Below are 11,660 nucleotides of genomic sequence, written 5' to 3'. Positions count from 1 at the left end.
TGTTTTACCAAATGGTTTGTTTAATCGTGTGACACGGCAATACCACAGACGTGACAAATTTCACGAAATCCTCTTCAATCATGAATAAATCTTTCCTTTAAATAATAAGGCAATCTAGATACATAAATTCCGTTCAAGAAATTACTTATTTTGGTATACACTTGGTTTGTTTATTTACAAAATAGGTATTTTCTGTGGGGAACTACTTAGTCTCTAATCAGTCGTTCTGATCTTGCGTGACAGAGGTGGTGGATTTTGGTCAATTGTCAAGAAACGTGACGCTGAAAATCAGCAGTCTTGTTAGTCGCTTCACCGATTTCTCATTCACCATATGCACAAATACTTTGTAGGTGCTACTCAACCTTTATAAGAAATGTAATAAACCAGTAAAATAAGACTTTTGGCTTCTTCGCCGGGCAATTTCTCTGAGACGATGTTGGAGTACATACCCGAGGATTAGCAGACGTAGACATACCGTAATTTGGTCAAATAAGCGTCTTCCTTAAATATGTACACCCCTCTCAAAGGAGTGACTTGAAATATGAATAAGCGCCTCCCTCGAACAAGTTACACTTCATCGATGAAGAGCATAGCAGTCCGTTAGGAAGCTAGTAATCAACAATACTTTACCCACCAAAATATTCTATCATTGAAAGCTTATTTTGTTATGGCTCTGATATTTTTTTTGTTACTCTTACAACAACCCCCCTCCCCTAAAAAACGCTTTATCTGGAGATAAAACCGATGTTGAAATTAGCAACTCCCCCAGATAAGCACCACACTTTGGGTGTGGTCAACAACAATTCTCACCCCTAAAAGAAATCACATTTTTCAGTGCTCTCAGCACTGAAAATAAACACTCTTTTGACTCCACCATTGAGCACATCTCTTTTCTGACTAAATCCATGTCCAGTTGTTATTACGGTGTGATGATCCACTACCGTGAGACCCCCTAAGGGATAGAAGAAGAGAAAAACTGAACACCCCTTAAAAGAAAGCAATTAGTAGAATCGTATACCATGAAAGACAGGACAATGACCCCTTGCCCCCTCCCCTCCTGACAAGGGTCTGTACAAACACAGAACACTAGATATCTAGGTCATTTTTTTATTAAAACACCTAGAAAAATATCCTCAGGACAAGTGCATGGACTAGTGAGGTACAGGAGCTGAGACAACATAGGAGAATAAAATCAAGACCATTAAAACACAGGTCCCCTCCTATTCTTATGCACCTCCAAACATCTGCACGACTTTCAGAAATTGATTTTGCCATTTTTGCTTTGTCCATGGTAAAATGTGGGTTACGACTTCAATAAGCATTTTATACTACAGAATTCCTGTGAACAATCACTTTTTAAATTGGTAGAATGATTTTTTAAATCCAGTGCAACAAAATGTTAAAGTGTAGTAGTCAAGCCAGAACAAAAGAGAACAAAGACATTACAGTGTACTAGTACTAAATAAACTAAACAGTATTCCATTGGTTTTTGGAAACCACACCATCTTTTCCAGGCTCATAAGATAAAAAGACTTCTCAATGGTTTCATTTTCAAGAAATGTATTTTTAGCATGAGCGCCCTTAGATTTATCAAATACAGAGCACCAAAAGTGTTTACTGTACAATATCACACTACAAGCACATAAATAATTTGTACAAACTTGTCACAATTTGGACTAAAACTCTAGAATCTAAGTTAATTATTTTTTTCCCTTTTTCCCCTTTCCCTTTTTTCCGGAAGTACCAGTAGTAGGTGTTTGGACAAAAGTGAAGGGCTTGGACTCTTTTGATGTCGCTTGACCAGCAAGTTCTTGTTCAATGTTTGTTTTGATTGCCTTCTCAAAGTTCTGTTATAAAACAATCCAACTGTTAGCAAACTAAAATATCACATCTCACCAAGAAAGTATTATGCTAATGCTCATGCCATCATTTCACTTATCATGAAGTTATCAATCATTTTAAGAAATGATGAGTGTTTTGCAGTGTATTACGTGCTAAACTGTAAATGCTCGCTTTTGTGCCCAGCTTCAAATTGGAACCCTTCTTAGGAGCAAAGTATTGAATACATTAAGTGCTCCCCCTCAAATAAGCCCCATTTAGTGGATCATTTCCCTTAGGGATCTCCCCCTAGCAAAAATTGCTTAGTTGAAAAGGATGGTTCTCCTTGTTTGCATATTGATCTCTTACAATGATTAGTCTTCTGCAAAACCACTATTGGTGTTGAATCCAATAACTTGTAGCTGTTTGTGGTGAAGCAACACCAAAAAAAATGGTGCAGCTGACTATAAGACAATCAGTGTGACAAGAACTTCACTTTGGATGGAAGATATGACTGAGACCTCTTAGCTTTGGAGGTTTATCCAGGTTCCTGAGCGTACCTTTTTCAATTTTGCAGCCTTGATATGTCTTGATTTTTTTGGTGCAATAATCCTTCCTGTAATGAGAAACATCTTTTTTATTTATTCATTTATTATTCTTTTGTTATTCTATAATTACATGGAATTGAAAATAAAATAAAATACTTATTGTATTTGTAAATGGCCTAGAGAAACTAATAAGCTTATTAATATATCGTCTAGAGTTGATCTAAGTTATCACCTTGGTAAACAGAAGGTGTTGCAAATAGCTCCAGGTTCATACCCAGGATTTAATGAGAGGGTAGGGGGGTCGGCACACATATATGCGAGGCAGAGAGAGCTCAGTTGTATGCAGAGGTTCTGTCTCTTTTTGCACTTTATCACTCACATGCATTTTAAGGACGTAAAAGAACCTCTAGGGATACTGCCCTGTTGTACTATCTTCAATGACAGTGCTTACGCACAAATTTGTCTACATTCTTTAATAGTATTTGAAGTGATGTGTTGTATCATAAGTGGGTTGCATTAACTTGGTCCATTTGTCATCAGTGATGGCATCACACGTGATGACAACAGACTTATATAAATGTTATATCTTTCAAACAGTTTATATGGCCATAACAGACATTAAAAGAATTTGACAAGCAATGAAGATATTCTACCTCCTTTCTTGGGACCCGCTGGCTTCTTGTGAGTGGCTTTAACAGATTTGCTCTTCTTCTTTACTTGATTCTGCGCCATTTTGCTCTACAAAGATTCTACGGGCCTGCAGTATTCCATTTTGAACAGCGGAGTTTCAATACAAAATATACATGCTCGCCCCAGTTCCCCCTATTTTTTTATGTGGGGTGGGAGAGAAAGTATGTCATTTTAACATCGTGCAAAAAATAAGTTATTGGATAATTGGTATAGAATATTATTGATTCATAAATTCAGAGATTAAGGAAATAAATTGGTTGTAAACTGACTATTTTTTTTGATAGAATAACTGCTTTCATATTAAAGCTTTTAAAATAAATAAAAAGTTTGTCCCCATCCCTCCCCTGAAAAGTAATGCTTTGTTTTGTGCAAAGGCGCCACTTTTGATAATTCTTCAATACACGCTACAAACTTGGCGTAAATGGACGCTTTTTGGCACTTGAATAACAAAATGGTGTATCTGGTTTGAGCGCCACTGGGAAGCAATCTTTAGCTCCCCAAATTCTTCTGTTTTATTTCATGTGTTCGAAAAAAATAGCGTCGAAAGAAACCAGACCCTTTCTAGATATGGGAAGTGATACCATACGCTTAGGGTATTTTTAGTTTCGGGTCGTTTTCGAAAGTAGAGTTTATCCTCTCGCGATGACGAGTGCGAGAGAGCTGAGCTCTCTGCCCTTGCCCCCTCATCACATCCACAAACTAACCAAAGCTGGATACTTAAGCGTGGAAGACATCGAGGGAGTAACTCCAACAGAGTTAAGTGAAGGTAAGAGCTGCATCATAGCATGGAAAGGGCCAATTTGGAGAAATTAAAACTTTGTTAGAGCAACAGAAAAAGAAATTTCCCAAGGGATGGAGTTGTTGCTTTTTGAACACTGCTCTGTTTTAGCTCCCACACTACTACATCGCTTGTAGAGGCAAATATACAAAAAAAAAAAAAAAGGCTAAAGGTAGTACTAATAGTTGGCACTTTCATATTTAGATTTGTCAATTAATAGAGAGGATTCAAGTGGTATCTTTACAAAAGTGTTCTGGAAACCTCAAACAAACACACACAAAAAAACTTGATATGGATACTAAAAAAAATTGCACTTTATACTTTAGATTTGTCACTTAGCAGAGAAGATGCACTCAGTATACTTCAAGTGGTCAGAAAACCACAAACACCTTTATCGGAGAAAGAGAAAGCGATTAAAACCATCTCTGCTGGTAGCCCAAGAAGCAGAAGTGCACTAGAGCTTCTACAGCAAGAGCAGACAGCAGGGTCTATAGTGACATTCTGTGAACAGCTGGACGACATGCTTGGGGGAGGGGTCCCAACTTGTAAGATAACAGAGTTCTGTGGTGCCCCAGGAATTGGGAAAACACAGATAGGGTATGTAGCATAAAGAAAAGGTTCCCTCGAAATAGTTCTACAACCCAGAATTTTTTAAAAACTTCGCATAAACATTATTGAAGTTAAGAGCTTTCAAAAAATGTAATAAAAAAAATAGGGGTACCGACCTCATTTTCACAACAGAGGGGCGTATAGTTGACGCGTTTTTACTGATCACGCGAGAAAAAATCCCAACTCTTAGTTTTCAAAAACCGTGCCTATACGAGCTGCCAAAATACGATCTCCCAAACAATAACAACAACAACAACAACAACAACGACAACAACAACAACGACAACAACAATAACCCGTAGTAGCTAACGTTCAAAACAAATCACATTTAAGACACTGTTTTTGCCATTATTTATACGATAAAAAGTGCCATTTTGAAGTATTTTTACGGTTTTTAAGAGAACATAAACAAACTTTTACAAGCCAACTTTTTTTCTTCTTTCAGTATATCATTTTTCCGTATATATTTGAGCAAGTAAAAAATGGGGGTAACCGACTTCGTTTTTCTGGCAAAGTGATTTTAATTAAAAAATGCGTGCCTTTTGCTTTGTTTTCTTTTACAAATGTGGCCTACAGGCGCACTTAATACCGGAAAATTCAAACAAACAGCTCGCACCACTATGCACAGAAGGGGTGCGCACTGCAATTCAAGGGAATTACCTTAATTTAACAAGAACAGTTACAATTAAAAAAATGTCTTAAGAGAGCAAACAGTGATTTTTTCCTTTTTGTGACATCCATATTCTTATCCTTTTTTTTATCTTTGATTTTTTAGAATGCAGTTGGCTGTTGATGTCCAAATTCCAGAGGAGTTTGGTGGTTTGGATGGCGAAGTCATATATATTGGTAAATGCTTGCTCTCAAATAGCTAGCTTACCTGCTCTTTTACTCTGTATTTTTACTGCGATGCATCATGTCAGTCATCTTGTTTTATACTGGTCAGGCGAGTGCTGCTGAGGAGATGGGTTAAAACCTTTCTCCCTAATCTCCCTTCTCATGCATCCAAATAAATAAATGATACAGAGGGTAGTTTCATGATTCTTTGTTTTATTTCTATCAAATACAAAGAGCATTGCATGATTATTTGTTCTTTTTCTATCAGATACAAAAAGCATGGCGTGATTATTTGTTCTATTTCTATCAGATACAGAGGGCAGTTTTATAGTAGAAAGAGTGGCAGATATTGCTGCTGCAGCCATCAAACACTTGGAAAACGTCACCGAGTCAGCTGATTTGGATGAATCTGGTGTGTTTAACCCCGTCTCCTTTGTTCATGACACACTTTCTTCAGTAGGATATTAGAGGAGTAAAGCACAAGAAAGATATCTACTTTTTTAATACAACAACATTGATTTTAGTTAACAGTGCCACAATAATGTCAAATATGTGTGAACTCTCAATCACTAACTTTTCTTGTCCGGCTAGAGATTGCACTTTACTATCCTCAGTGCTTTCTCAATATATAAATAACAAGGTTTTTTTTATACATCCATGAAATATCTCCCTCACCCGTCTAGAAGTTTATGCATCCTACTGTACTTTGCCGTATTAATTTGATTGTTCAAATCCCTCACAAGCTGATGTTGCCTTTGGCTGTCATTTTATCTCATATTTTATACCATAGACCTTGGTTCTTGAAAAAGACTGACTTGGTGGTCTCTTTCACTTTTTGCAGAGAGAAACCTTCAGCTAGAAGCTATGAAAGAATTCGAAGTGGAGAAAATCCTGTCACGGATCCATGTATTCAGGTGCCATGACTACATTCAGTTGATTGCTCTCTCCCATCTCCTTCACGACTTTATCAAGGAACGGATTAAGGTGCATAATGCTGGAAAATGGGACGCTTGTTGTAGGAAAAGAGAGGGGAGAAATTGGTGCATGATGCAGTCAAAAGTTGTAGTAGTGGAGGAAGGGGAGGTTGATTTTAGGTACATAAAGCTGACCAAAGGGGCAGTTAGTAGTGAAAAGAGGGGGGGGGGGGGTGGAGAAATGAGGTGCATGAAGTAGACCAAAGGGGCAGTTAGTAGTAAAAAGAGGGGGGGGGGAGAAATGAGGTGTAGAAGCAGACCAAAGTGTCAGTTAGTAGTAAAAAGAGGGGGGTGGAGAAATGAGGTGTAGAAGCAGACCAAAGGCGCAGTTAGTAGTAAAAAGAGGGAGGGGGGGGGGTGGAGAAATGAGGTGTAGAAGCAGACCAAAGGGGCAGTTAGTAGTGAAAAGGGAGGGGGGAGAAATGAGGTGTAGAAGCAGACCAAAGGCGCAGTTAGTAGTGAAAAGAGGGGGGGTGGGGAGAAATGAGGTGTAGAAGCAGACCAAAGGCACAGTTAGTAGTGAAAAGAGGGGGGGGGGTGGAGAAATGAGGTGCATGAAGCAGACCAAAGGGGCAGTTAGTAGTGAAAAGGGAGGGGGGAGAAATAAGGTGTAGAAGCAGACCAAAGGCGCAGTTAGTAGTGAAAAGAGGGGGGGGGGGGGTGGAGAAATGAGGTGTAGAAGCAGACCAAAGTGTCAGTTAGTAGTAAAAAGAGGGGGGGGGGGAGAAATGAGGTGTAGAAGCAGACCAAAGGCGCAGTTAGTAGTGAAAAGAGGGGGGGGGGGGGGGAAGAGGGGGGGGGGGGGGTTGGAGAAATGAGGTGCATGAAGCAGACCAAAGGGGCAGTTAGTAGTAAAAAGAGGGGGGGGGGGAGAAATGAGGTGTAGAAGCAGACCAAAGGCGCAGTTAGTAGTGAAAAGAGGGGGGGGGGTGGAGAAATGAGGTGTAGAAGCAGACCAAAGTGTCAGTTAGTAGTAAAAAGAGGGGGGAGGGAAGAAATGAGGTGTAGAAGCAGACCAAAGGCGCAGTTAGTAGTAAAAAGAGGGTGGGGGGGTGGAGAAATGAGGTGTAGAAGCAGACCAAAGGGGGAGTTAGTAGTAAAAAGAGGGGGGGGAGAAATGAGGTGTAGAAGCAGACCAAAGACGCAGTTAGTAGTGAAAAGAGGGGGGGGGGGGGGGTGGGGAAATGAGGTGTAGAGGGGCAGTAAGTATAGAAAAGGGAGGGGTGTGTGAGGTGCATTAAGCACACCAAAGGGGCAGTAAGTATAGAAAAGGGAGGGGTGTGTGAGGTGCATTAAGAACACCATAGGGGTATTAAGTATAGAAAAGGGAGGGGTGTGTGAGGTGCATTAAGCACACCAAAGGGGCAGTAAGTATAGAAAAGGGAGGGGTGTGTAATGCGCATTAAGAACACCAAAGGGGCAGTAAGTAGAGAAAAGGGAGGGGTGTGTAAGGCGCATAAAGCACACCAAAGGGGCAGTAAGTAGAGAAAAGGGAGGGGTGTGTGAGGTGCATTAAGCACACCAAAGGGGCAGTAAGTATAGAAAAGGGAGGGGTGTGTAATGCGCATTAAGAACACCAAAGGGGCAGTAAGTAGAGAAAAGGGAGGGGTGTGTAAGGCGCATAAAGCACACCAAAGGGGCAGTAAGTAGAGAAAAGGGAGGGGTGTGTGAGGTGCATTAAGCACACCAAAGGGGCAGTAAGTATAGAAAAGGGAGGGGTGTGTAATGCGCATTAAGAACACCAAAGGGGCAGTAAGTAGAGAAAAGGGAGGGGTGTGTGAGGTGCATTAAGCACACCAAAGGGGCAGTAAGTATAGAAAAGGGAGGGGTGTGTGAGGTGCATTAAGCACACCAAAGGGGCAGTAAGTAGAGAAAAGGGAGGGGTGTGTGAGGTGCATTAAGCACACCAAAGGGGCATTAAGTAGTGAAAAGGGAGGGGTGTGTGAGGTGCATTAAGCACACCAAAGGGGCAGTAAGTAGAGAAAAGGGAGGGGTGTGTGAGGTGCATTAAGAACACCAAAGGGGCAGTAAGTAGAGAAAAGGGAGGGGTGTGTGAGGTGCATTAAGCACACCAAAGGGGCAGTAAGTAGTGAAAAGGGAGGGGTGTGTGAGGTGCATTAAGCACACCAAAGGGGCTGTAAGTAGAGAAAAGGGAGGGGTGTGTGAGGTGCATTAAGCACACCAAAGGGGCTGTAAGTATAGAAAAGGGAGGGGTGTGTGAGGTGCATTAAGCACACCAAAGGGGCAGTAAGTAGAGAAAAGGGAGGGGTGTGTGAGGTGCATTAAGCACACCAAAGGGGCAGTAAGTAGAGAAAAGGGAGGGGTGTGTGAGGTGCATTAAGCACACCAAAGGGGCAGTAAGTATAGAAAAGGGAGGGGTGTGTGAGGTGCATTAAGCACACCAAAGGGGCAGTAAGTAGTGAAAAGGGAGGGGTGTGTGAGATGCATAAAGCACACCAAAGGGGCAGTAAGTAGAGAAAAGGGAGGGGTGTGTAAGGTGCATTAAGAACACCAAAGGGGCTGTAAGTAGAGAAAAGGGAGGGGGGAATAAGGCGCATAAAGCAGACTAAAGGGGCATTCAGTAGTAAAAAGGGAGGGGGGTGTGGGTGCAATAAATTAAGCCGACCAAATGGGCAGTAGTGAAAGGAGAGAAACGAAGTGTATGAAGTGCACCAAAGGGGCAGTTAGTAATGAAAAGGCTGAGGGGAGAAATGAGGTGCATGAAGCAGACCAGTAGTTCAAAAAGAGATTTAAATATATGCATAAGCAGACCAAACAGGCAGCTAGTAGTTTTTTTCGCTAAATTTATTTGACACAAGAATTTCTGGAAGTGAAGTTAATGTTAATGATTAAGGCTTCGTTTCCCATTGATGGCTTTTCATTTATCAGGTCAAGCTGGTTGTTGTTGATAGCATTGCTTTTCATTTTCGTCATGACTTTGAGGACATGGCACTGCGCACTCGACTGCTGAACGGCTTGGCGCAGAGCTTTATTAGAATGGCGTGTGAACAGCAGTTAGCTGTAAGTTGTTACTAAAACAATCCATAATTGCAACAGGGAAAACCAGATTATCTTCCAAATAGATATTGTTATTTGTACCGTATCTTTTAGTATCTTTATCATAATCGTCATTGTCATCTTTATCGTTATTATTATTGTTATTTGGTGAAGTGTCTTATGAAAGAACCTGCAGGCCTTACTCGAAGGCGTGTTCCACGCCTTTGGTGACGGACCTCTTGATTATTTCCGCACCTTTGCACTTCGAAAACCTTTAAAATATTGCTTATTTGTCATTTGATGTTAACATAATGACACACGTGGGTTGTTTTTCTTTTCGCTTCGATAACACTTTAGAATTGTTACCCCCCCTGCAGGTTGTGCTGATGAATCAAATGACCACCAAGATCCAGCAAAACCAAGACGGCGGCTCGCATCTTGTCCCTGCTCTAGGTACGTCACGCACGTACAGGCTTATTTTATGGGGAAAAAAGTTTATGTTGGAATCGTTATCCCATTACCTTTTCTACGCATCATGGCAAAGGAGGTTTCGTGGTACTCTAAGGCTAAGTGCAAACGTCGTATTGTAAGTGAGCCGTATTCAATGCAAATACATGTAAATGAATCGAGTCGATTGTTTTATCTTCATTTGCTTGACGTTTGAACTTAGCTTAAACTCATCGTCTGATAACCAGTGTTGAGTCGAGCGAGATTTGCAGACCTCTCAGAGAGGATGCAAACGTGCCAAGGCCTGACTAACCGGGGGCGCCCAAGCCGCAGCAGGGACTAGACCCAGGAGCGCGCGGTCATCCTCGATTTAAACTTATGCTAAATTGCGCTGATGCTTATGTAGCATACATCTAAAATGCGTAGGGTGATGTATTATCACGTTTTTATCGTGTTTTCAGGCGAGAGCTGGAGCCATGCGAGCACCGTGCGGGTCGTGCTTCATTGGGACAACAAACAAAGGTGCCATTCGAACCCCAGAGAACTGAAATAAGTTTCATATGACTCAATTGCCCAGAATATTACAATTGTGTACACGGAGGATAAATTGCGCTACAAGGCGAGGGTACACAGCTCGTTGTTTTCCCTGGGAGGGGTTAAGAAGGGGGAGGAGATTTGGGTAGAAATGGCGGGGGGAGGGTGGGTGGCTGAAAATATTCCATTGGTCAAAACCCTGTTATCCCTAAAAGACATTGAAATTTCAGGGCAGTCTTCTGCCGTTCAATTTATGTGTGTTAGTATTGTCGATCATGCGATACTGTTGAATGTTTTATTATGTGTTTTAATAGAATGGCGACCTTGTACAAGTCCCCCACCAAGCAAGAGATGACGGTTCCCTTCCAGATAACGGTAAAACCACGCTGTCTGGCATTTCTAAGACCGACCTCTACTTAATGGTATTGATTATTTCGAAACTCTTCTGAGAGATACTACCTCGGATAAAAAAAATGTAATTTTATTTTATGGCGGCAAAAATGATTCTCCGCGTAGAGGAATTCAAGCTGAACGATTTTTGAAAATAATGAAGGCAAAGCAAGAAGTAGCTTCGACTTAAGTCGGGGCTTGAATAGTTACCAAAACTTCCGAATGCATGCACCAGAAAATGACGTGTGTTCATGTATTGACCGTTATCTTTCAATACATTTTATAAAAGCACTTTGTTCTCCCCAGTCTTGCGGGGTGCGAGACGCCTGGGATTTCCCGCCGCCCGCTTTCCACTCCAGCGACAACGACGAGGAACTCAAAACCAATGGTGCTGCGGGATCCCGAGAGCAACACTCGAGAAATGATGCCCCGGAGGGCCTCTATCACGGAAAGGAGGGCACAGAAGGGACTCCCGGACCTTCTTCGGGAACCGTGGAAAGTCGAAAACGAACTTTTGATAAAATTAGCTAAGTGTGACTTTTAATTTGTTAGCGTTAGAAAAGGCAACGTTTTTTGGAAAGTTTTTCCTTTTCCAGAGAAGACTAATCCCCTTTTTATAAGGTACCAGTTGTATCAATTGAGTGAATTACACAAAAACCTCTGTAAACAGTGTAAAAAAACTCGCACGTTTCCGTAACACCGTGCATTTTGGGGCCTTGCAAAGTGGGTACCCATCAGGCAAGATATTAGAGAGCACAATTTAGAGTGGTCGTAATTTCCACTGGTACCGTGTGAAAGGGACCTAATTAAGCGGCACAAGAAAAGCGGGCTTCGGATGTTTGACTAAAATAGCTAAGAGTGACAGGTGACCCCCATCATGTACTTTGTAAAGAATAAACATTAGATTAAAAATAATAAACTTATTTGCTGGTATTGTTATTGTCTGGAAATTTATGCTTTCACGACTATCAGTAGGGTGCTTCTTTGTCTACTTACTTCGATCACGCAAACTACAAGTTATGACTGACATTCCTTTCTTAT

General features: G+C 41.3%; 2 protein-coding genes across 2 annotated transcripts; one reads left to right on the top strand and one right to left on the bottom strand.

The window, feature by feature from the left end:
• Positions 1-1,093: 1,093 nt before the first annotated feature.
• Positions 1,094-3,141, bottom strand: LOC116614800 (leydig cell tumor 10 kDa protein homolog). Its single transcript, XM_032376231.2, has 3 exons — positions 3,020-3,141; positions 2,379-2,434; positions 1,094-1,847 (listed from the first exon to the last, which is right to left on the bottom strand). The coding sequence occupies exons 1-3, from the start codon at positions 3,096-3,098 to the stop codon at positions 1,701-1,703; spliced, it is 282 nt and encodes a 93-aa protein (XP_032232122.2). The 5' UTR covers positions 3,099-3,141; the 3' UTR covers positions 1,094-1,700.
• Positions 3,142-3,432: 291 nt separating this feature from the next.
• Positions 3,433-11,552, top strand: LOC116614798 (DNA repair protein RAD51 homolog 3). The gene is made up of 10 exons (XM_048726279.1): positions 3,433-3,822; positions 4,161-4,431; positions 5,219-5,289; positions 5,588-5,689; positions 6,119-6,261; positions 9,141-9,272; positions 9,626-9,701; positions 10,157-10,217; positions 10,544-10,604; positions 10,926-11,552. The coding sequence occupies exons 1-10, from the start codon at positions 3,699-3,701 to the stop codon at positions 11,148-11,150; spliced, it is 1,266 nt and encodes a 421-aa protein (XP_048582236.1). The 5' UTR covers positions 3,433-3,698; the 3' UTR covers positions 11,151-11,552.
• The last annotated feature ends 108 nt before the right edge of the window (positions 11,553-11,660 follow it).

The sequence above is a fragment of the Nematostella vectensis genome, chromosome 4 (assembly GCF_932526225.1).
Source record: "Nematostella vectensis chromosome 4, jaNemVect1.1, whole genome shotgun sequence".
NCBI classification, from domain to species: domain Eukaryota; kingdom Metazoa; phylum Cnidaria; class Anthozoa; order Actiniaria; family Edwardsiidae; genus Nematostella; species Nematostella vectensis.
This window is presented reverse-complemented; position numbering and strand designations above follow the sequence as displayed.